The 24,700-nt window shown below is 41.7% G+C and overlaps 2 protein-coding genes across 3 annotated transcripts in view; one reads left to right on the forward strand and one right to left on the reverse strand.

Moving 5' to 3' along the window:
• The window catches only part of PPEF1 (protein phosphatase with EF-hand domain 1), a 41,402-nt gene extending 36,623 nt beyond the window's left edge, over positions 1-4,779 (forward strand). For both annotated transcript variants that reach the window (XM_067289737.1, XM_067289738.1), the window contains 5 exons: positions 548-690; positions 1,285-1,391; positions 2,292-2,455; positions 3,237-3,324; positions 3,758-4,779. In XM_067289737.1, the coding sequence (XP_067145838.1) occupies positions 548-690; positions 1,285-1,391; positions 2,292-2,455; positions 3,237-3,324; positions 3,758-3,951 (696 nt within the window). In that variant the 3' untranslated portion in view covers positions 3,952-4,779. The remainder of the gene's footprint in view (positions 1-547; positions 691-1,284; positions 1,392-2,291; positions 2,456-3,236; positions 3,325-3,757) is intronic.
• A 534-nt stretch (positions 4,780-5,313) lies between these two features.
• The window catches only part of PHKA2 (phosphorylase kinase regulatory subunit alpha 2), a 50,197-nt gene continuing 30,810 nt past the window's right edge, over positions 5,314-24,700 (reverse strand). The window contains exons 21-32 of the mRNA XM_067297074.1: positions 24,106-24,239; positions 22,306-22,462; positions 20,722-20,801; positions 20,418-20,496; positions 20,166-20,295; positions 19,644-19,745; positions 18,882-19,000; positions 16,647-16,700; positions 14,531-14,698; positions 12,920-12,973; positions 11,300-11,500; positions 5,314-10,556 (exon numbers count right to left, since the gene is read on the reverse strand). Of these exons, the coding sequence (XP_067153175.1) occupies positions 10,383-10,556; positions 11,300-11,500; positions 12,920-12,973; positions 14,531-14,698; positions 16,647-16,700; positions 18,882-19,000; positions 19,644-19,745; positions 20,166-20,295; positions 20,418-20,496; positions 20,722-20,801; positions 22,306-22,462; positions 24,106-24,239 (1,452 nt within the window). The 3' untranslated portion in view covers positions 5,314-10,382. The remainder of the gene's footprint in view (positions 10,557-11,299; positions 11,501-12,919; positions 12,974-14,530; positions 14,699-16,646; positions 16,701-18,881; positions 19,001-19,643; positions 19,746-20,165; positions 20,296-20,417; positions 20,497-20,721; positions 20,802-22,305; positions 22,463-24,105; positions 24,240-24,700) is intronic.

The following is a 24,700-nucleotide window of genomic DNA, read 5'->3' on the forward strand; positions in this document are numbered from 1 at the left end:
GGGGAATTGTGCGCTACATGGATGTTAGAACAAATTATAGCATTCTGAAAACAAATGTCTTTATGACTTCAGAGAGCAGGGACACACTTATTACTCGGGTGAAAACAGATGAACATTAACAAAATCCCTGAGGATGGCATGTGTAAATGCAGCACCAGAGGTGCTCTATGGCTCTTGAAGTCTTTCATTTCACTTAATCGTTTCTTTTCTGGGCTTTGCTTTCTGACATGGTGTAGCAGGAGGCCACCAAGGATCCTGACAACCAGGTCTATCTTAGAGAGAGGTTTCCTTTGAACAGCATGTTATCACTCTGCTCTCTAAACTGAAGTCTTTCTGTGACAGTCCAGAAATGCAGGCCTGGAGCTCAGATTTGATAACTGCAAACAGTTTGGACAACTACACACTTGCTGTTGATTTCTGCTTTTCATATACACTTTGTATATACATTTTGTAACCTGCACATTTTTCTAAGATCAATTTAAAAAAAAAAATCAGTCCCCAAAAAAGTTGTTTTAGCTAATCCAGTTTCTTTTTTTCCTGTAATCAGGTTATCACTATTTTTTCTGCCTCTAACTATTATGAAGATGGGAGCAACCGGGGAGCATACATCAAACTGAATCCTGATCTGAGTCCTCGTTTTATACAGTATCAAGTCAGTAAAAACACTTGCAGACAGAATCTGCAGGAGAGGTGAGGATGTATACTGTATGCAGGTGCGCTGAAGGAGTATGAACTCAGCATGCAAGTACCTGCTACAAATGTATAGCTTAACTGTAATTGAGTAGGCATCTATTTTTCTATTTTACAATCATCAATTTCAAAATTAGTACAGTAGATAAAATGTGTTCTAAGAGCTCTAACTTGGTTTCCTGAGAAATTCCCAGAGGTAATTAAAAGGGATAAGCAGTTAGAACAGCCAATTGCTGGGGACTCTTACAGAGCCTGTTTCGGTCTGTCAGGTGTGCTTCAAGGCTGCAGCATTAATCTGGAGAAATCCTGTTACGAATTGAGTCCAAAAAGTTTATCATTACAGCTTTGCCATGACTAGCACTGTGGTCAGATTTACTAAAGCAAAGCAGCTTAGAATTGCCTGCATAAACTTGATTATCTCCTAAATCCAGATTATTCTTCTGAGGTTTAGGGCTCCCCCCCCCAGTGTTGTCTTTTAGGATGACTCTGAAGATGATAGTGTGTGTTAAAGGATATCAGAATTTGATAATGAAAGAATAAATTGCTGGAGGACTGAAATCCTTTAATGATCCACTTTGTATATTTTCCTCCTAGGGTCAGCACAGTTGAATGGTCTGCCTTAAAAGCCTTACGAGAGAAGATATATGCACACAAGACTGAACTCATGGAGGCTTTTATAAACAAAGATCACACTGGTGCAGGTAATACACCCTCTCTGCCTGGTGTCACCATGGGGAAAACAGCTTGCAGGCATGCATGCATGGGGGCAGAAGGGATAAATCCCATGCAGGATGGAGTCTGCCTGCCAGTGTCAGGCTGGAGGGAGGCCGAGCCTGACTGACCACATGTTCTCCCTACCCACGCAGGAGGATAGATGCTAGCAGGCAAATAAAGAAGCTTTGCGTTTGCTGCTGGGCAGGGAATTTGGAAAGGCAAATCTGGTTCCAAAAGCTCTGAAGCTGTTGCCTTCCCTTGGGAGCACCTTCAGAAAGATGTCAGTCAGGGAACTGGGGGCTCAGGTGAAGGGGGCCTGGCATCCTTCTGAGTCTGGGAAATATTCGAATAAATTTGGCTGTGACACATGCTTACCCATCATTTGAGGAAAAGTCAGTGATAAATTGATACATGAACCTTTTAGGTAGGAGCAAAGAGTTGACTTCTAGCATAAACATGACTTTTCCTCATGATGGCTTCTCACGTGACTGGGTTATCATCTGTGCCCCTAAAATGGCACTCAATTAGTTCATGGTATTTTTTATTTGGCAGCTAAACAATGATTAATATATTTTTGTCTTGTTGGATTTTCAGCCAAACCTGTCTCTATAGTTGCAGCACAATGCAGTACTCTTTATAGATAGCATTTGTTTTTTAAAATATATTAAAGCATGTCTGGACATAGTTACAGAATCACAGAATTGTTGTAAGGGACCTCTGGAGATCATCTAGTCCAACCCTACCACTCATTGTTAAGTTTTTTTGTGTTTTTTCCCCCTCTGATTTATGTTTTGCAACTGTTCTTAAAAACAGCTGAAGAAAGGCTGCTGACTGATTTGTGCTGTGTCATGTATCACTTATAACCATGAACCGCCCCCTTCTGGCAGGCAAACTTTCTGTCAATGACTGGGTAGAAGTGATGGAATCTGTCCTACATTTGGAGCTGCCCTGGAGGACGCTGCGGTCTCGGTTAGCACAGATCAGCCCAGATGGATGCATCGAATACATGACATGTTTTCATAATTTGAAAATAGGAAAACCTGTAGAGGAGGTAAGGAGGAAAACACCTCCTTGAAAATCTTGGAGGAACAGCTTCTAGTGCAGCTTGAAAGCACAAGACAGGGTAGTTTGACCAATCAGGTAGACACCCACATCTGAACTAGTTGCCTACCTTCCTTTTATAGGCAGTCAAGGGAAATGAACACATCCCCTGCTAAGGTAGATGCTTAAAATAGGCTGGATGAATCACATGCTAGATTTGCTTCTTACTTTCTGTTAATTCTAAAGGGAGTCTAGACATGGTAGCTGAGGAGATGCGACAGATCCTACCCAGAGCACTCATCCCCTCACTCTTTGAGATGAGCTTTTCAAAGGTGTTCAGAGCTGACTCGGGCACCTATAAGAGCGGTAGCGGAGGTCTCTTCTAAAGAGCCCAGTTTTTACAGAGTGACTACATAGAGGGTTGGTACTTAGCTGCCTCCATCTTTTTTGTAAAGAACAAGCAGGATTGGATCGCATATGTACAGTGAAAGCTTTCTGCAAGTGTACGACATACAGCATCTTCCCTAGCTTATCTGCATTTCCGTAACTAATCACTGAAGGTAGGAGGTGTAAAGGACTCCTTATCCCCCCCCCCCCCCCCCAGCAATCTGAAAGTGACAGGTTGCAGCCAATTATTTGTTCAGGGCAAGACACAAAGGATGATTCCTGGGAACTCAACCATAAGGATTTTTCTAACATCTGACAGCTTAAACTTTTGGGGAATAGATGTATTCTGTTTGTTAAAGTAACTCAGCCCAAGGTCTGACTGGTTTCCTATATGATTTCTAAAGCAGGCTCAGCCAGCTTTGGTGGAAACGGTGTGCAGATTCAGAAAGGATTTGGAGATGATCTTTAACTTCATTGATAAAGATCATTCAGGTACGTCCAGGTTCCTTTGCAGCTGATACTAGTTATCTGTCCCCACTGTGTTTCCTCCTTAAGGTTTCTAAAGATAGAGGAACAAGAGATGATGTCATTTTTCTAGTTTAGTGAAGGCTAATTTAAGCACTCAAGCTGTACCCATATAAGGGGCACTGCACAGAGCCTAACTCAAGAAAAAAGTTTTCACAGAACCTGTCTCCAATACTGCCTCCCTTCCCCTCTCACTTGAGATATTCACTGCCTTCTTAATTCTAATATGGAAAGCACCAAATCATTGCTTGAAGTAAAAATGTACCTCAGTCATGGAATCGCAAAACATGTTCAAGCCATGAGAGGCAAGTAATTTTCTTGCAGTGAGGGAATGTGCATGCGTGTATGTAGGAAGGGGAGAGAGCATTGGAAAAAGCAATCTGCCGTGTGTCCCCTCTAGGCCTGATTTCTCTTGAGGAATTCCACCAGACATGGAGACTCTTCTGTGTTCACACGGGAATGGAAATGGACAATGAAGCCATTGACAAGTTAGCCAACAGCATAGACTACAACAAAGATGGCAACATTGACTTCAATGAATTTTTAGAGGCCTTTCATGTGGTTCAAAGACTAGATAAAAAGGCAAACGAATGAAGCAGAACTTCTTGTGAGTTCCTGGTGGAAGCTCAACTCACCTTTCTGCCACTAGTCATGGGTTGCTTGGGAAACCAGTTTCCAGACTGGCAAACAAGGAACAGGCTGCTTCATTTGGTAAGCTTGATAAATACATGGGCTAGAACAAACAAAAGCATCGTGCTCACTGTGTAAGCCTTTATTTAGTCCCTTCTGTATGATATATACCTGCTAATGATGAGACAGACGAGATGAAAAAATATTACTTGCAGTATTACAGCATCACTGCCACATCAGTGTGTTACAATTTAGCCTCACCCTTGGTGGTGTCTCACCCAACGATCCACTTTGTGAACACTGCCAACACAGGACCTATAACCTAGTGGGAGAGAAACCTTGGTATGTTTTTCTCAGCAGCACTTAGAAACGGTTGAGGAACAGTACTGATTACCACAAGGAACATATCAGATTCTCCTTGACTAATAACATGGAACTGTAACAGGAACAGAAGAGGCCTTCTGTGGTCTATCCAATACAGGAGGGGAAAAACAGGGAAGAAGAACAGCTAGTTAAAATATATAGTTCTGCATTTAACCGTTCTCTTTGCATGATGCAGTGACATTAAACATTCCAGGTCACTACCCATCCTTACTGAAGTTTACACACACAAATCTAAAGGATGCTATTTTAAAAATGTTTACAGATTTCCTCTTGCCACTGGTTACTCTTGCCTACATTTGTGGGGGCTTTGGCTAGGAAGTCATAACTCACCGTCTTAATGAAGGCTAAATCCATAGCATGTTATCATAACATGACAGATAACAAAATAAAGCTTTAGCTTTCACAATAAAAAAAAGTAGTGTCTTTTTGCCTGTATTTTGGTATCCTACACATATTACAGTAAAACACTGCTTTTTTCCTGAACATGAACTGGGTTTCCTCAAAATGAAGAGATGAGTAAGAACACAAAAGCAAACAGATTTTGATACTATTGAACCTAAAGATTCTTGCATAAAAAGTTAAGCATAAATTCTTTGATTTTTTATCAAGTACAGTAAACTGGTAAAATACCAAACCGAGTTTCTGGACCACGCTAAGATGGAAGATTGCAACCACCCTCCCCCAGCCCCAATTGCCACAGGCCAATATTCCCATTCCTGTAAGTGCCACCCCTACCTGCTCTTCAGTGTATGGGGGAGAGCAGGGAGATCCAGACCCTCTCTTGCATACTGCACTCTGGAACCAACACACTGCTTCAACTGAGGTGCAGCCAAATTCCATCTTAGTAAATACAATCATAGTAAATACAAGGTGCTTTTGGGTGGGGTATAGTTCCAGCCTAGCCAGTCTCTAAAATTTAATGAAAGATGAACAGACTTAAGTAGCTAGTTTTTATTTAAGAATAACAGTTTCAAAAGTACAAAAAAAAGCACGCTTCCCACTTTATTGCCACAGACTGTAATAGCAGCCCATGCTGAAGGTGCTGCTCTCTTTCTTTTTTTTTTTAATCAATTACATACAAAATGCTTTTCCAGAAGTATTCTGCAACTTTACAGATGAATGAACAAACACGCATGCACTTATTTCTACTGGAAAGAAAGATAAGAATTCTTTAAGAGTACAAACATACAGCTTATAGTAAAATTTTAGCAGCATTGTTAATATTAAATGTGTATTTATAGCATGCATTTATTCTGATCTATGTACTGTGAGGACTGTTCCCACTTTATTCCAGTGGAGCAACCAAAAGAAAGCTGTACCCCACAGTGCTTGGTGAGATCTCACTTCCCTGACCCTCCGAGATCGGTTTCCACCAGTTTCCTTACTGGGGACACCAAGCAACAAGGTGGAAGGGGACAGTGCAACTCTGAGCCCTTTCTCACAGGCCTCCCATTCCCTGCAAAAGTGAGAGGGCAAAACTAGGGTGTGCAACAAGACGTGGGAGCTCAGAAACATCCTCGACACCATCGCCTTAGATGTCCCCTTCTAGTAATGTGCTCCTGAAGCTTCTGTAAAATTAACTTGAAGGATGCTGACCTTGAGAGATCACTTCATGAGTAGAGATGCTAAAGGTAAGGTTGTAGTCCAGTGCTTTGCTTAGCATACATTGAAGAGGCTTGCAGGAATATAGTAGTGAGCTATGAGAGGATCTGAGTCATCTAGACACAAAAAAAAGCCTCCCCTGTCAGCCATTATAGGCACACAAGAGCCTATAATGGGGAAGGGGAAAGTAGATATGTGTAACATGTAATGCCAGCAATAAAAGTCACCTAAAACTAAAACTGGGTTTGGGAGAGAGCCCACTATGTGTACTTAAATCCAAACTCTCCTTCCTGTTGAAGCTCTTCTTCTGTAACCCTCCAAAAATTATTTTTTTACCCTGCTATTTTATTCAGTGGCCACTTAGTTTAACAGAAAGGCATGGTCCTTTGAGCAGGGACCGAATGAGTCTGCAGCTGAACACGCCAGCTCCTGTCCTAGAGGTATAGCCAGTCTTTACATGCACACGTGCACACCCTGTCCTGGTGACATCTCTTTTCTTTCCCCTCTCCCCCTTCCTGGGCAACACTGCTCCTAATTTTAGTCCGAACTAGGAAGTTGCTGGCATTGTTGCTGGATTACACCCAGCCTCCTGCTTCATTCAAGCCTCTGGCTGCTATGAGAGGAGTTGTGCAGTGCGACAGGGCCCCAGACCCGCACTGAGTGGCTCAGGCATTTCGCTACCTCCCCTGGAAAGCAAGGGCCCCTTCCTGGGGCTGCCAGGAACAGCACAGCTCACTTTGCCCTCCCAGGAACAAGCAGGGCCCTTCCCCTGAGCAGGGAGACCACACTCAGCCTGACAAAGCCAGGCAGACTTTGCACCTGAACTATTAAGGTTTCCCGTCTATTTGTACGAATGGCAGCAGGGGGGATTAACAGCGCTTTTGACCTGGGTCATACCAGGTGGACAAACTCGGCATCCTCAGTGCAGCTGCAGGCTGAGGAACAATCAAGAAGCAGTGAACAGGGAGGACCTGGCCGAAGGAGCTGGGCTTAGCCCAGCAGATGGTATTTGCCTGCTGCTTGTCACATTTTATTATTCTGCTGAGCACCCCGAACGGCCCCATTTCCATCCCCACAGCTGCAAACTGTGCTCACCACAGCTGCGCCTGTCAGGCTGGAAAGACCAGGTGTCAGGTGGGTCTATTTTAATTCCACTAACACCCTTATTTCCGAGAGGCTTGATGCATCTGTTTACGCTTGTCTTGCTTCTTTCTGTAAATGAGTTTCCAGGGACTTGGCGTTGGGCCCTGTCATCCACTTGTCACTCCCCTGGGAAGCCTGACAGCCAAATGAAGTCACTGCCAATTAGCTTGCCCTGCACGAACTGCAAAGTTGTCATTTGCCTTAACTGGGGCCGCGCTCACCAGCCTCAGTGCTAGCTGGGTTTTCTAACTGCCTAATAAACACAAGTGGATCCTCAATGTGGGGGCTCTATATAAACCCTTAATTGCTTAATTAGGTCTGCACTGAGTGTGATGCTTTGGTTACACAGTCTTCCTGTCTGAGTGGTAACTCGGCAGAAAGCAGCAACAGTGCCTGACTTGGAAGTAAAACGAGTCTGCCTTCCACTTGTGTTGTTTCAGAATCCCATTCTTCACCATCACCTTGTGCCTTTCTATCTAAACTCTTCAAATCACCACATAGGTATTTTTCAAGTGCCTGCATTTGAAGATCTGAAAGTGACAAAGAGATATTAAAACCACTGCTTCTGAACAATATATGATAATCTAGGTCATAGTATGACTTTTAAATTAAAGAGGCTCAGTGCTACCCCCATTAAAAAACTACAGTTAAGGGTGTGTGTGTGTGCATATATATGTTTTGCTGTAGGCTCCAAACCACTGTTTTAGACTTGAGTGCAGCTGCATGTAAAACCAACTATTTTTGCATTCTTGTTTCTAAAAAAATTCTGTTTTAGTTGTTCGTGCTGTAGGATAAAAATTTTTAAAAAAGTCTGAGGGAAAATCATTTTGCATCTCTCACAAGCTAGGATTCAACAAGAAAAGCAAAAATACCTGCAATTCCTGACACTTCACATAATACTGAATAGAACAAGAAACTGTCACACAGGCTTTGGTGTGCTTGTGCTTTGCACTGTAAGGCTTCTCTGTTTATGCTATACAAAGGATTTTATTTTCATTTACTGGTAAACAATCTAAATGATCTCTCAGATTACATATATATAAACACCCCAAGAAGCATAATGAAAGCAAAACCATACAAAATAGGCACAACACCAGTAAAATGACTTCCACATCCAAGTGTACTAATCATATATGAACCATATCTTTATACTAACATCTCAATAGGTCCACAGTTTTCGTGGTGGTTAACACAGTACTTGTCTCTCTGAGAACATAAATACATCCAGCGAGATGCATGTTGCTAGTTTCTTGGACCAACAAACACTCATATTCTCTGGGAATCTAAATTGTCCCCTAAAACCTCCCACACCTATAGCTCTGCCCTTGCTCCCTCAGGCAAATGTCTAGATGTTGCGACAGCAGCGCCGACTCTGTAAAGAGATGGCAAGAGGGGTGGGACTGACACCTGAAGCTCAGGTTCCCTGGGACCATGGCTGCTGGCCACTGGCAAGTGAGACATGGATTTATTTCCCTGCTTTCATCAAAGTATTTCAGATATCAGAATAAACACTGAAACTGGAATCAATGAACTAATTTTCAAAAGCACCACCTACTACTGTTGAAAAGAAAACAGAACCGCCCAATGTTTTAAAATCCTGTAAAAAATAGCAGTTAGGTCTTGCAAGAGTAGAGGACGGTCTCACAGAAATATGCCTATAAGGCTTAACAGCACAGGTTCTGCTTACCTTTTTAGGCCTTCCCTGCTCTTTTCCCTCTACGTGGCAAGCCAGACCCATTCCGATCCTTCCTGGGCACAGAGCAGCTGTGCCAACACCCCTAACGTTGCTGAAGGAGCCCATGGCCTCGACAGGGATGAAACAAACTACAGTCACTTTCCAAGGCAAAATGTCTGTAAGTTGTCGGCCAGATCAGTTCTGTGCGGTGGCAAAAACAGCAGTGCCAGTAAAGGGAAGAGGTGGAAAACCACAGCTGGTGCTTGGGGAAAAGCAGGCTTTTCCCTTCCAGAGGCAGCCTACCTTTACTTCCAGTTTAAATGGCCACGGAGCCATTTCCCTGCAGGACATTCCCCTCTTCTTAAAGTAGCTCAAAGGAGCAGCAGAGACTAATTTTCAGTGGACAGACTCAAGGCCCCTTGTGCATGGGCACTCTTCACACACACACACACACACACACACACACACACACACAACCTGTCACCTTCCCCTCAATCCCAGCTGGAGTTACCGCACAGGGAGAGCTCTGCACTCCTGCACCTCCTGCTTGATGAATTTGTACAGGCTGTGTGTAAGAGCTCAGGGTAGCTGCAAGCACTACCCTGGGAGCTGTCTGAAGGGAGACTTCTAACTGGAGAGCTCATCCCTAACTGCGTGTGACAAGTGCATCTTTAAGAAAAAAACCCAATCCCCCAAATCAAAAAACATCAAAGCCTCCCATAAATTCACCCTGTGCTGGAAAGGGGGCAATTATGCTGTTCTTAACTCTGAGGCTATCTGCGAGGGAAAGGATCTGGACTGGAAAAGGATGTTTGAGTGGAAGAGGTTTATCTTTCCCCGTTCAGTGAAAAGAATCACAGGCATAAAATTGTCTGTCACCTTGCAGAAGCTGGAGTCTGAGATTTTGCCTCCAAAGCTTTGGGGGATGCGGGGAAGGAAGCTATCTTGTTCAGATTAAGAGAGAGACGCAGTTTCCTTAAAGAGGCTATCACCTCAAATTTGTGGATACTGTAAGACATTTGTCTCCACTGGTGCTAGCCCTGCACTAACTAGGTGCAAATGAGATGAGAATCAGGATAAACCTGTATTAAAATAACACCTGTTTATTTCAAGTTATTCCTATTTCTTTAAGTTAAAAGTTCCTGGCTTATTCACACTGTGCCTTAGTGATTCACAATGATGTAAATTTACAGATAGTAGGAGAAAAACTAATGAATTCCATTACTTTCCTTATTTGAGAGACTTTATGCTTGAGATACAGCTCCCTCATTTTATTATACCTTTTGATCTCCACAGAGTAATCTATTTTCCTGTTGGCAGAGCTGTATAATTCTTGCTGAATTAGTATGAATTACATTTATGCACGTTAGGCAGAATATGCCTCATCATGTGCACATTTCCCATGTACTCCCTTAAAACTAGGCCAAATTCCACCTACCTGTCTCCCACAGGTAACTGGGCACGTAACATGATGAAGTGTAAAATGCTGAGGTAGTGCATGGACATACATACGTACAGCAACTAAACAAGAGGTTCATCACAGGGGAAGGGGAAGAAAGGGCTTAGTTTTCTCTCCCTCGCAAGGCATTGCTTATTGCATCGTGCAGCCTGTGCTAGGCAGGAAATCCTGTAAATAAGTCATTATGGCTTTTGTTAGGTATGTCATGGTTCCATAGGCCCCACTCGGAGCACTGTCATAGAAAAAGTGGCAAATTCCTGTGGCTATGTCTTTCTCCAAGATACTATCCGTAGCTCCAAACGATTTCTGGAAAGACACAAACAAAAAAGTAGGGAAAATTAGGTATTTATGCTAATTTATTGGATAAGAACCTCCTCATGACTATTCTTCATTTGTGCTGAATACTGAAAGGAATTCTCCCTTCCCTCATTAAAGCCTTACTCAGGATTATAGGACACACATGACTTAGTTGGATCAGTGCAAGTAAACAAGGAACATCTAACTTCACAGATTTTGTCCATTTTTTTTTCTTTTTGATGATCACTCAAATTAGGTAATTCCAAGGATTTATTCTTTGCTTTCATAATACTCTTTTATGATTAGGAGGAGTTGCATGCAGCAAACATAGACCTGAATGTTGTCTTTCCTTTACTGTCCTGCATGCACGTATTGTGGTCTCTGAGCTGTTCTGTCTCTGGTAGTTGTACCTGCACAGATTTTCTAGTGACAGAAGACTGAATGCTTTCTCTCTCCCAGAGTAGCTCTTGCAGTGTTTCGGTAAAACAAAACTCTTCAATCTACCCACTTACTTCAGAGATTGTGAGCCACTAGAACTGAAAGTGTACTCCTTTTAAATCTCCCACAATTCTTTAATTAATTTTCCAAATATATTTCCAGAAGATACTTAAGTGATTTGGTCTGTCTTTGTTGGGGGAAAGCATAAGGGGGGGGGGGAAATCAAACTCATCATACCTACAAAAAACAAACAGGAAAAAAACAGAGCACAAATTCAAATGTGAAGGCTTTCTACCACTGCACTTTGAATTCACCTGTTCCTGCAGAAATAGGTCATTGGCCATGTGCACTATTCGATCCATGTGGATGATACCCCCGATGCTGTTCACCTCGATGTCAGACAGGAATGTCAGAACGAGAATAGCTTCCACCAAGAGCTGCCTGTACTCAGGCTGGGATACACGGTTCAGCACTGACTCCACATGCACAGCAAACTTGATTTCACATGGGGTCATCTGGCAAGTTTGAGTGGAAAGGGAAAGAAAAACTGACAAATCCAAAAGACTAGCTCCCCATATCCTCCAAACATGTAAACATATGCTCTTCTTTGCATATAGGGGTAGTCTGACTAAAGCGAACAAGATGTTTGTACGGCTTAGCACTTGCAGTAACTTTTTGTGTCACTAAGCCCAGATCCTGCAAACTGTTATGCAACTTCCAGAAAACCATTCCAGTCCTACAAACCATTATACACACATTTTATTTACATACAGGAATAGTGATGCTTAGCTTGCAAATTAACTCTTTGCTTCTAACGCTGCAGCAGTCTCATGCACTCTCTCTTCAAAGTATCTTTCTGGCATTGCAGATTGGTTGCAAAGCCAAAATCACTTTAGTGATTCAAAAATAACCATCTGCTTAAAATAAATGCTATTTCACACTGAGCTATAGCTACACTGTTTGTAGAGCAACCTAATTTGCACTGGCAGAGCTGTGTGGATGTTACGTGAAATGCTGACGTTTTAGGAGTTTTGTGCTTATTTAGTTTGATTCCTTTAAACAGCAAAATTAGACACTGTCTAGGTCTGATGCACTAAAAATATAAGCCTTTTTATCTACACAATAGGAATAAAGTTCTCCATTCTGAAAAATAAGGTTGAAATTTGGCAGAAAATTCTAGCTCTTCTCTTCCACTGTTACCACCCTCTCAGAAAAGAAGGAAACCAGAAACAAATCTTATGGAATCTGACAGGAAAACAGTCTCAGGCACATAAGCACCTTTCTTCCGCTGATTACTGTTCACAGGAGTTGTCTGTTATTGTTATTGTCTGAATTTAAAATTTGCCAGAGTGCCTAAAGACCGAGTGCAATCCAACTAAGGAAAAAGTGTAAGGAAAGGATATGGATTTAAAGAGTCAATGCTTTGGTTAGAAACAGTCATCCTTAATTGGTATTTACTTTTGAGACTGTGATGCCAAAATTCACTGGCTGCAGTTACAGCATTTTAAAAGAAAAGTAGCAAGCAAGCAATGAGTCTACTTTACTCCACCAGAGTAGAGTTTTTCCTCACTCTGCTTTAAATGACTGGTATCAGCTGCCCTCTTTCAAGCACTGCTCAATGTGCACAGTTCGCTACCCTCATCAGTGCCCAGTGAAGGTGTGCAGAGAGCAGGTGGCATGAAGGCACCTGCTACAAACCCGCTTCTGGGCCTGCCCAGCGGGAGCTCATCTGCACAGCCCCAGCCAAAGCCGGCGGAAGGGCGGCGGAAGCTGGAGGGAAGATCTAGACCTTGGCCCCCTTCCCACAGTAGCAGTTACTTCAAATGTTCTTAAAACCAAGGATTTGCAACGATGGTCCCATTGCATCTTATGCTGTAAAAATCAAACATTCAATCAGATGGCTAGAAAAACCATTTTACTGTATTTTACTATACCTCTCTGGTGGTTGAGGAAGGAAGGACATACCCATCAATGGACAGACCATGGCACTGAAACAAAACATTTTGACAATGAATACGGTTCTTGCTAGTAAATCCAAGTGCTCTCTGAACCAAGCTAACTTTTCTCCTAGAAATGCTGCTCTTTGAAATGTAGCTACTTTCAGTAAAAACAACAGCAAACTCTTAAAAATATTATTTCACCTTTGCTGAAAAAGTTATCATGCAACCAGTTATTATGTAATTAGGCAAATGCTATAAATAAGCTTACATGGCCCTTTGGCAGTGCGGTGTATTCCAGTCTAGCTAATGAATGGGAGCAAAGTACTTGGACAGTCACTACAGCAAGAGGCACGCAAAAGATGAAAGCCAGTCAAAGAGAATATTGTGAAAGGACATAGAAATAAAAGTCAGTGCAAAAGCATGACAATAGACTATGTAAGTGAGAACCTTTATTTCATATTTTGGCTAAAACAACAATTTATTTTAGTGTTCAAGATTCAGGGCACCACAACTCAGGGATGTCAATGTGTTGTGGTTCTTCGAAATGGGCTACAAACGGTGGTGGGGAGGTGATGGCGGTGTTAGGAATACCAATTAGCATATGAGAAAAGGCTGACAAAACCTAAATGGCAAGAAGGCAGGCTAAGGAATGACACATATGGGTATCTGAGGTACAAAAATGTACCAAGAAAAAGAGAGCACTTTTATGAATAGTCCAAAGAGAGTTTAAGAACGAAAGACTGAAGACAATTTAAATAAGTGTAATTAATAGCCAGAAAACCACTAAATACTCCCAGCCATTACAGTAGGTCAGGACAGAAGTAATGTTCACTGTATTGAAAGATCCCATTAGTAAATCTAGAGGCAAAATATGACTTGTCTTTGCTGACATCAACACTAACAGCTTCAACACAAATTATTTTAAAAGCACAACCAAAAGCAGTCTGAGCTGGTGAGGCACATCATCTTTCCAACTGTGTAGGCATGAACAACTCAGTACTGCAAGGTGTAGAACACTGGCTTTCAGCCAGCGAAGCAGAACAGGTGCACAATCACTCTAAAACGAATGGAAATTCTCCTTCCTGGAGATTTGTTTCAATACATTTCCATACCACTGATCTCCAAGGTGCTGGCAAGGTTTACTCCTCATTTAAAAGCAAACAAAAAAATGTTAAGCATGCCATACAGCTCTGAAGAGTCAGCAAGAGATCTGAAGACATTTTGAAAGAGTAAGTGCAGTTTCTTACTTCATTCCTTCCAGCCTTTTTGAACCGGAGCATATGAATTGCACTGCACTGCACTGCACCGCCCCTCAGTGGCAGTCACCACAACTCGCATTAGTCAGGAGCAATGCAAAACAAGTGGTAAAATAGAACTGTGCAGCTGGAGCTCAGTGCTGGTATTTTCAGAGGAAAGATATTTTTAAACTAACATGTGAACTTGTGTTAATGAAGCCCTTATATATTCAACACATACATTCCTACTAATAATTCCAGTTTCCATGTGGGCCAGCTTCATCTCCCAGCAACACAATACCTCTGCAACCATCTTCCCATGATACTGTACAGCTTACTTGCTTCCTGTTTTCCATAGGCATCAACTTACCTTCTGAAGGATCTTCCACACTTTCTCATAAAAGCCGACAGGAACTCTATTAATGGCACCATCAAGCCTCCTCCTGCGGAGCCACTGCCCTTGGCGGTTACGCCAACTAATGTCTCCCTCAGAGCTCGTGGGAGAAGTACTAGTGGGAGATGGTGGAGTACTGCCCCTCTGAAAGAAACATTAAAGTCTTTGTAAGCTAATTTTTTTTTTACAGCCACTGGCCCTCTCCTGATCAGTTAACATTGTAACTGCTGATGAAGAACGATGTAACTCAGAACCAAGAGAAAATACAGGCCATGATGTTGTACTAGATGACAGACCAGGACTGATCCCTTCCTCTCCTCTGCCCTTCACAACAAGCTTCACTACTGAAGTACTCCAACCAGTTCTGAACAGAATAGACAGGCAGTTCAAGAAGGCATAACTCAGTCAACTTCACTGCTTGGTTTAACACCAGGCATGGTTATTTTAACAAGGATGGGCTGGCTGGCAGTGGCACCGGTGTGAAAGATGGTAGGATTTGCAGGTATGTCTGACTTGGACTTCAGGCTCAGTATTGTGAGAGAACCAAAGGGTCCATGACTCCAGCAAGATAACTCCTCCGTGCAGGAAACTCCATTAATATATTTTGATAAATTGACTTTATACAGTCATGTAATTACTATGCCCACTTCTCTGTTAGGATCAGTCTTGTTTCCTTTATTGTCACTATTGTTCTGTTATTTTATTCTAGCAGACTTGATCAAGACTAAATGAGGCAGCAGATCTTTGCTCTCTACCACCTGCAAAAGTTGTGCCACTACCAAATTCTTTTGCCCATTAGCACAGCAGGATAGGGACCTTCTGTCTACTCTGCAAGCCCAGAGACTATGCTCTTCTGCTGCCTCATTCCTTTTTGCACACCCTCTACTTTCAGCCTAGAAAGGAGTTCATTGACAGGGAATGACATATGCACTGCCTAAGCAAAGCACTGGGAAAGGTAGCAAATAGCACTGAAAAATGTATGTTTGCAAAGGACAGGCTCAGTGACACCACACAATCAAACACTACAAAAAGACCAGCACATGAAAACCAAGCCCATTTTTACTCCTACTGGTGTCAGTGAGAAACAGGTGGAGGTCAAGTTCCCTTGACAGTTTGGTGCATTCTAGTCTTTTTCTTTCCCCAGTGACTGATGTAGCCAGTTCATCTCCTCCACCCCACTTAGCAGCACTAAGGGATGCAGGAGGTCAGCAGGAGGGTCAGTGCCTACATAAAGAAGTCATTCTGCAGAAAATAATTAATCTGGCTACTCAGGTAGTTCAGAGAAGCAAAGATCTCATTGAGCAACTCTGAGCCTTTTAATCAAACACACAACCGAGTCCTGCCTTTCTGTGCTGGTGTGCAGGGAGGGTGAGGTTGCAGCACCTGGGGCAGTTGTCAGGCCAGACCACAGGAAAAGGGGTGCATGCTTGCAGTGGGGCTCTGCAATAGTGTATTCAGGGCATTTGGGAGGTGTGACATGCACAGTGAGTCTGGAGATGCAAAGATCCACTAATCATAACCACCAGTTCAAAGTACATGTGTAGGTGCAAGCTTTCTGTCTCTTCATTAGAGATCTGAAGTCTCAGACATTAAATTATTGAGTTTTCTGTTGACAAATTATTTAAACAATTACCTTCCTTCTTAACAGTGAAGGTTTAGGAAGAGCTAATGTTCTCTGCCTTAAAAGAAGCTGACAACCTGAGAAGATACCCATGCCCATAAAATCCCCATCTTAGCAATATGAAGCAGTACTGGGTTCATTACTGCCCAGAGACCACCAACATAAATGACACATTACTTTTAAACATCGATGACACCTATGACACAACCCACCATTAAGCAGTTGAATCTGCTACATTGCTTAATCTGCTACAACTGCTTAACTTTCCAAAGAACTAAATGGATCTGAACGTGAGACTCTGAACTTCTAAGGTTACGAATAAGAACTCATTCCCAATGAAGGTGAGCTAAACAAAAAAGTAGAGTTTGAAAGCAAGTTTTTAGGCAGGAGAAGCCACAAGAAGTGTTTAGACCTAAAGCCCTTTCACACAAACAGTGAAGAAAAGGTGCAGATTTACAGAGGGCATTTTACCATGGATTTGGAAGTGAACATGCTGCTGGACACAGAATGGCCCTCATGGAGGAGCTACGAAACAAAAACAGACACCAACAAGTCAGCCAGACAGACATGACAGAACAGTACACAAATAAGTTCAAGTAACCCATCCACGAAAAGACAAGAAGCATGGAATAAGCTCTGTTCCTCAGAAGAAAGCCCTGAGTGTCCCTGGCCTCTTGCACTGCCATACTTCAGCTGACATCTGATTCCCAGACTCACCATGAGGCCAACCCCGATGTGCCAGGAACCTGCTTTGTTGCAACGAACCCCAAGCTTCCCACACTATCTACCTAACTCCAGCATGGCAAACGCAAACCAACACAGTTTAAGACACAGGCAAAACCCTCCCTGTGACTCAGGGCTGGAAAAAAAAACCCAAGTTTTCCACTTCTATTCACCATCTGTTATAATGTCAGCAGCTTCTGTTTGCGCTAGAAGGTCATCTGGCTGCAAAAAATCTGTGAGCTGCCAACTGGGTGGGCAGTGCTGAGCAAAGAGTTGCAAGGCAAAACTTTCACAGAAATGTGGATGCACCACACCTCACACCTATGATGCTTTTCTGTAACTGCCCCCTCACACCTTGCCTCATAATTAAATGTTAATGGTTCAGACTGGCTATCCAGGTAAAGGCTTGATTTTACCTGACACAAACAGCTGCAGAAATCAGAGAGCTGTGGTTGCTCAACTCATCAGCTCTTGTGTAAACAGATGTTGGTGCAAGTACTTGAAATGTTCCACGTAACATTAAGTTGAACCTCCTTCCCCCCACCAGTACACCACTAAATTAGTATTTAATGAATTATTTAGAGTGTAGCGAGGCAGGGTGGGAAGCAGCATGAATGGAAAGATGGGGGACAACAAAACAAGAAGAGTTAACTCCTCTGTGCAAGAAAAATGTTTGTCTAATGCAAAAGCGATGCAGAAAATACCTTTCCAATCTCACCACACTCCAAAGGGTTTCAGGTTCAGGCCTACCTCTGTATTTAGAATAAAATAATGCTGCCACCTAGTGTCACATCCTTATTTCTTCCTGGAAATGAAGTCAGACATTCACAGTCTGCTATGAGACTGACAGCCATGCTCAAACTGAATTACCAAAGTCACTTCAGAGCCTGGAACAGAGCCTGCAGCAAGCACCTAGCAGCATTTGCACAGGCACAGCTGCACCAGGGGAGGGAGCGAGGCAGCCTCAGCCAGAAAAAGGCAGCAATACGGCTCAAACACCATGACCGTATCTCAAGAGACAGAAACTGTCTCACAGGAACCTTTGCTTTCCTGCTTGATCCATACTGTGTACAGAATTACTAACTAATCTTTGGGTCAGCATCAAAATGTTCTATTTTTAAGAACATACAGAAATGCCACTCCATTCTGAAAGCTTTCAAAGAAGCCTGTTTCATACAATCAAAGGAAAACACTGCATATGTTCTTAGAAATTTCTATAAATGTCCTCAGATGAAATGAAGGCTTGTTTCTTAAGCTCTCAGGAGAGGGTCTTTTTAAAATATGTTCTTAACATGCACCACTTTATTCTTATAAATGTACTTTCCTCCGATTGTTACCTTTGTATTTACCTACAGCAAATAAAATTACCAACGGAAACAAACAAAACAAATCTAAACACTCACAACAAAACCATCAGTCAGATTCATTCAGAATACTTGGGATGTGTTTTGTACAGTATCTCTAAACATCCTCAGCTGCTGTGTAATTTAAAGTATTGAACTTGTTCAAAAAAATGCTCTAGCAGTAATCATCCCTCCATTCTTGAAGAAAAACAGAAAGAAAGCAACCCAATACTTCTTTTCTTCAAGTGTATCTTTCCCAAGTGGTACGTAGACCATATTAGAGACTCACGTGGAGTATAACAACGAACACTTCAAAGCCTCTCTTTGTAAATCTGACTTTTCCTTAGCTAAAAAATGATAAAAAAGCTGATTTAAAGTTGATGTCATGAATGCATTAGAGGTTGCTCACATTCTTCTATATTCAGAATGTGAAACAAGAACAGAAAAGGAAATGTATTCCCTTCTTCCCTGTATTTAGTGATCAGCTTTAAATCAAATGATCTTTGGAAACTTTTGTGATTTACCAAGAATCTCTTTGGCATTACAAATGGTCTGCTGAAATTAACATGCACAAATCCAGCAAAAAAAGAGTTCCTAACAGCTGTGTTTTCTGATGAATTCATTAACAGAAAACCCTCACCTGCTTCATCTCACTCTTCAGTTTAGTAATACCACTTCTTTCTGTTTTGGTTGCTCCAGAATGTCCCATCTCATGAATAGAAATTGCAGGGCTAGATGAAGAGGAATCTACAGGTCGCACTAGAAGAAGCAAATGGACATTTTTAAAATTCTAGAGGTAGGCAAGCAAATAAGATTGCACCTAGAAGAGAAAAAAAGATATATCCTTTTTCCAGTGTACAATGCTCCTGGTGAAAGCATCCATGCAAATCATTAGTCAATACTTCAAATCTGACTAGGTCAAGTTAAGGGCCTAAATCCATATTTGGTATTGGGGACTGATTTTCCAAGACACCAAGCAACTGTAGCTTCAAACAACATCAGAGATACAGTGAGTCTGTGAGGGCTTAAGAATGAGCCCAGGAGGCAGCTGAAGTGCCAGTCAGGAATACCTGGGTATCACAGGCATGCTCCTTGCAGCCAGGTTAGACGTATCCTTTTCACGGTTTTCAGTGTGGTCACATTAAACTTTTTTCATTTTAAAAGTCTGCATTTGTATCACTGAAAACTTGATACAATTGATTTCAACACAAGACAGCTTTCATTACATGTGTTTTATATATCCTCCTGGCAGACACACACATGTACTGCCCATCTGTGTTTAATATATACCTATAACTCTATTTCATGTGACTGGAGAGCAGATTTGTACTTAACAAGACAATCAAAATTTGCATTTGCAGTTCTAGCTTAACATACACAAGTACTCAAATGGACAACTCACAGCTTCTTTCCACACCAAACTCTTTTCCACTCAGAATATGGTGTAGGAGATTTTTCATATCAAAGGGACTTAGATTCATCAAACTTTCTGAAGCTTCTTCACCTAGTTAAAGAAAAAAAAAAAAAAAAGACAAATACCACTATAAATTGACTTAAGTAAAAACTGCAAGAACTATGAATAATCAAGGCTCAAATATTCAAAGGTATCTAGGGGCCTAATTCTCACTGATATTAATGGCACTGGATCCCTAAATACATATGCATATAATTTCATGATCTGGACCTCAAGTACTCACTAAAAGCCAGGGGACTTAAGTACTTAAAACCTACATCAGTTTGAAAAAGCATGTGTGGGGGCGTGGCGGGGTATTTCACTGAGTCGAAAAGGAAAGTTATTTTCAAGTCTGTAAGTGCATATTGAATGGAGTTAACAAAAGTATTTAACATGTATGAATGAAAAATCAACCACTGAGGTGAGGCAGGAATAAACCCGTAAGTATCTCTTATGGTAAAATGCTCTTACCTGAGCAGTTCAGACTGCGAGCCAGCTCAGTGGCCATCACCTGAATTATTAGTCCAATGCGGAGCCTGAGCATCTCTGCAAAAAGGCTAGGCTGTGACCGGACATACATCGCCAAATACATAATCATTTCCTGTGAGGACAAATCCATAAAGGCACCTGTTCAGGTTTGCTTTCTCAATCACCGGCCACACAACGAACAGTGGCATCACCCTGAGCACAGCTTAAAGAACCCTTTTGTCACATGCTGCGTACCTGTGTCAGGACTGCAATACTGATGTCTTGGCCACTGGCTTCATAAATAAGATCTGTGAGCTCCTCAGGTGGCAATGGGCTGAAAGAAAGCATACCACACTTAGCAGCAACTCAAGTACTTGCTATTAACTTCTTCAATGTGCACTGGAACCAAGTCATCCAAGAACATCTTTGCAGCACAGGCCTTTCTGCCTTGGTGCCTGCAACTCCTTCTGAAGGTGAGAAATAGGTTTGAAAACAAGATATATCAGCAGAAAGCCGAAAGGCAAGCTGCTTCTAGAACGGAGAAAGAGCTCCAACTTACGTGGTAATGGTTTTCTCACGGGGTTCTGGTGGCAGGCCCACTGTCAGTTGCTTGTGGTGTGACAGAAGGTCTGTGCAAGCCTACCATAAAGTGACAGAAAGCAAGAGACCTTTCTCTGAGTCATGTGGAAATGATAGGTTTTAATTCCAGAAAACGAAGCATTTCTTCAGCGATTTCTAAGTGCATTTCAATTATTTACCAAACATACAGGTCCAGCAGAACACTGCAAACTAATATACATTGCCAAAGCTCCACTGAGGTTAACAGGGCCAGGAGAGTCTGCCCAGGCTGAAAGCCTGCTTCCCTCTTAGCGAAATCAGCAACATAACACTTAGGGACTCCAGTGGGGCTGGGCAGATCAATAAAGGACTTTAACCTTTATTTATTTATTTTTTTTTTTAGTTTAAGACAAAAAGAAATTTAATCAATGAAAACATGGCAGTATGAGCTACAAATTCTATGCACTAATATATCTCTTAAAGACACACAACAAAATACATGGCATCACATTCCTGAATTAGGCACCCAGATACATTCTGAAATAGGTGCTTCCCCCAGTACCACAGTGTTTTATTCTTTTGTATCGACTTCCTTCAAAAGTGGGTGTTTAGTTTACCTGTTGTACCATTCTGAAACAAAGACCTTACAGAGCAATGTCCCTCAGATTTTTAAGAGTATATTTTCCCTCCATAAAGGTGAAACAACACAAATCATTTCTGCTCTCATCCTCCCCAATTCTTTGTTGATATCTTATTAATTTAACATACATAACCTTCCGTGAGCATATCTGTATGGCTCATCCATAATGTCTTGCGGATGGAAAAAGGGTATGTACTTAATGGAAAACCACACATGGCAACCATCACAAATTGCTCCCCACAGATAAGACTGTCAGTAAAGAGGTCATTCTAGGTATGACAGTTAAAGCTCTGGAAATGGCCAGGAATGGCCAGGGAGAGTTCCTGGGAAATATGCAAGGATAAATAGGAGATTAAACAAATGCTTAAAACAGCTGAAAGGAAACATTTTTGTAATGTTCAAAATCAAATCTATACCTTTACAATGGATCTTCCTTGTTAACCTTAAATAGTTCCAGACATTCTAAAGCTCCTGTACATTCACATATACTCACACTACAGACCGTACACCCAGTGGGACAGGAATAGTCAGCTAATGGTCTTGCCATTGATCGTGATCTTATCACGATGCTAGAGACTGCTTCAAATATGTTTATATGCAATAGCAATACATCATCAACAACTACAGGCTTCAAAGCACATAATTAAACTTCTGTGATAATACAGAGTAAATGAAGCCTTCACAATCATTTACAGTTCAACATTTTCAGCCAACTCCAGCCTTAGCACAGTTTTTAGTACTCATCAAAGGCAGAGATGTTGTGATCAGATTTTAGATCAGAAAGGCAACAGAGGTTTACTGAGAAATGCTGCACTATACATGTTGTGAGGTAAGACCAGAAGAGGGCCAACACAGGCCTCACTAGAGATTTTGTCCCTCACATTGGTAGCTATATGTCTGTTTCCAGTCAGGAAACTGAACCAGCATTATTTATTTGTGTCATACCTCAGCCAGGACTTCCACTCTCTTTTTAAGTATACCAGAAATATAACGGATTAAGCCCCACTCTTGATTGAGGCCTGCCTTTTTGTAGAGCTCATTGAGTAGACAATGAACAGTGACACCATATTGTCCATTTAGCTCTGTATCCCAATCAGGACCTCTGCCATAAAAGAGAGACAAGGTGATTTTCATTAGATAAAACAAACAGATTTCTAAGGGGTCTTTTATGAAGGACAGACAGAGAAAGCAGGAAGCTTACAATGCTACACTGCTTAAGTCTGTCACACAGTGAGCAGTCTGATTTTGATTGAATTGCTCATTCAGGTGACACACTTAAGTAGTACAAGGGACATGTGGGCCTTCGCCAGAAATCAGTTACATGGGCAAAAACTCATGATAACAGGAACTTTCACACTAACTTGAGCACTCACTTAGCCATAAGCCTGTGACTTCAAAGCAACCAACCAGGGGGAATTCCCACCAGGCTTTAAAATAACCGTGCATACAGATGTTTTGCTGGAGGAATACTCCCAATTTGTTGCTCTTTAATAGCAGAATTCAGCAATTTCTTCAGAACCACTGAAGACTGCACCCATTTTTCAGATGCCTCAAGGGGCTCTACAAGTTTTTCGCCTTGCCTCTTTCTTAGCTGTTGACCAGACTTCCACACTTCTTACATGACTGATCGTTCAGAGAAGCTTCCTGTTCCTCTCCTGATTTTGAAATTCCCTGCACAATGGCAAGAAAGGTGCTTCTTGTTGGCAATGTTCGGATGTGTTATCGAATGACCTTTCAACTCCTATTACAGGGACAGTGTCTGCCTGCCCAATGGAGACTGCTGCAGTGAAACAGGTCCAAAACAGGAAGGTAAGGGTATTACCTTTGGTTAAACAACAAAATGACAATTTTTCAGGATCTGATTTGCTCTTTAAGAAAAGCTGCTAAACATTTTGCTCAGGAAAACAAGATAATAAAAGAAGAGGTCCTCACAGGAGAAAGACTAAAACAAAAGACTGATCTGTGTAATAATAAGGAAGCCCGTTGTGGTTAGAACACACGTCTTTTAAACCTAAGCTAACTTTCTGCCAGAATCCAGAGTGTTCTCCTGCCTAGGGAACAAACAAACAAGCAAACAAAAAAATGGAAAAAAAACAAACAATAAATATGCTCTAGATGATGATTCTGTTGGTTTGTATTTGTATTTTGTTCCCATCAAACTTGTTTAATCAACAGCTATTTACTAACCCCAGCAGCTTGGGTTAGACTATTCCCAAGAACTTATTAAAGACCCTGGGGTTTAGCCAATGGAGCATTTAAACATGCAAGTAGAGAAAAACAGTGACCACTCATTAAAACTGCATTTGTGCTTATATCCCTCCAAATACAGCTGTTCTGCATTAATTCACTAACTGCACTAACACACACTTCCCTCCTTGTGCATAAAAATCACACCGAGTTTTTGTGAACTTAATAAAGTGCCACAAATAGAGCCAAGACATGTTCTCATTCACGTAAAGGATTTGTACATTTTACTTGTGATCTTGACAGCCTCAATGTATTTGCAATTGTGTGCCAATCCACTCACTGAAATTCGCACAAGTGTATTCCGTATCCAAGATTACCTATTTAATCAAGCTACCAGAAAGTATTCCCATTAAAGCACAAACTATTTTAACATCTTCCCCCAAAAACCTGAACCAGCCCTGAACAGTTTACCCAAACAGTGGCAAGCTTTTGCACAAGAATAATCAGATAGTTGTGACCAAACTTCACGACACTGAACTTTACACTCAGATAACTTACTTCAGTATATGCAAGATGTATAAGATATCTGCTTGATCATGGAGCGTTGGACATTCCTTCAGCTGTTCAACAAGCTTCCTGCAATCCAAATCACCATGAGCATCTTTAGGCAAGTGCAAAACATTTTCACAACCCTGATAAAAAAGACAGATGAATAACAAAGAAAAGATCTTGAAGAAAGTAGTAGATCAAACCCATAAACTGTAGCTTCCCATTAAAGAACATGAGAGACCTCACAACACAACTCTGCACTTGAAATATAGAGACATCGTGCAGTTCTTGTCAGACTACCACACACATGAAAAGGGGGCTAATCCCAGGAAATGCAAAGGCCAGAATGCATCTTTGTCTCTAATTTCTGTTCAATCAACAAGGAAAGCCATTTCTGGACAAAACTAGATATTCTGTAAAAGGAGAAAAACAAATTTTTTGCATGTTTTTCCTGTCACATGCAGAAGGATATTAATTTTTTTTTTTGATTAACAAATGTAGTTGTAATCAGAGCTTTGTAAGCTCCCTCTCTACCCTGTGTATGTGTGACACTTCATAAATGCAGATGTTGCCATCAGAAGTTTTCCAAGCTTATAAAACATAC

Source organism: Apteryx mantelli, chromosome 1, assembly GCF_036417845.1.
Source record: "Apteryx mantelli isolate bAptMan1 chromosome 1, bAptMan1.hap1, whole genome shotgun sequence".
NCBI lineage: Eukaryota > Metazoa > Chordata > Aves > Apterygiformes > Apterygidae > Apteryx > Apteryx mantelli.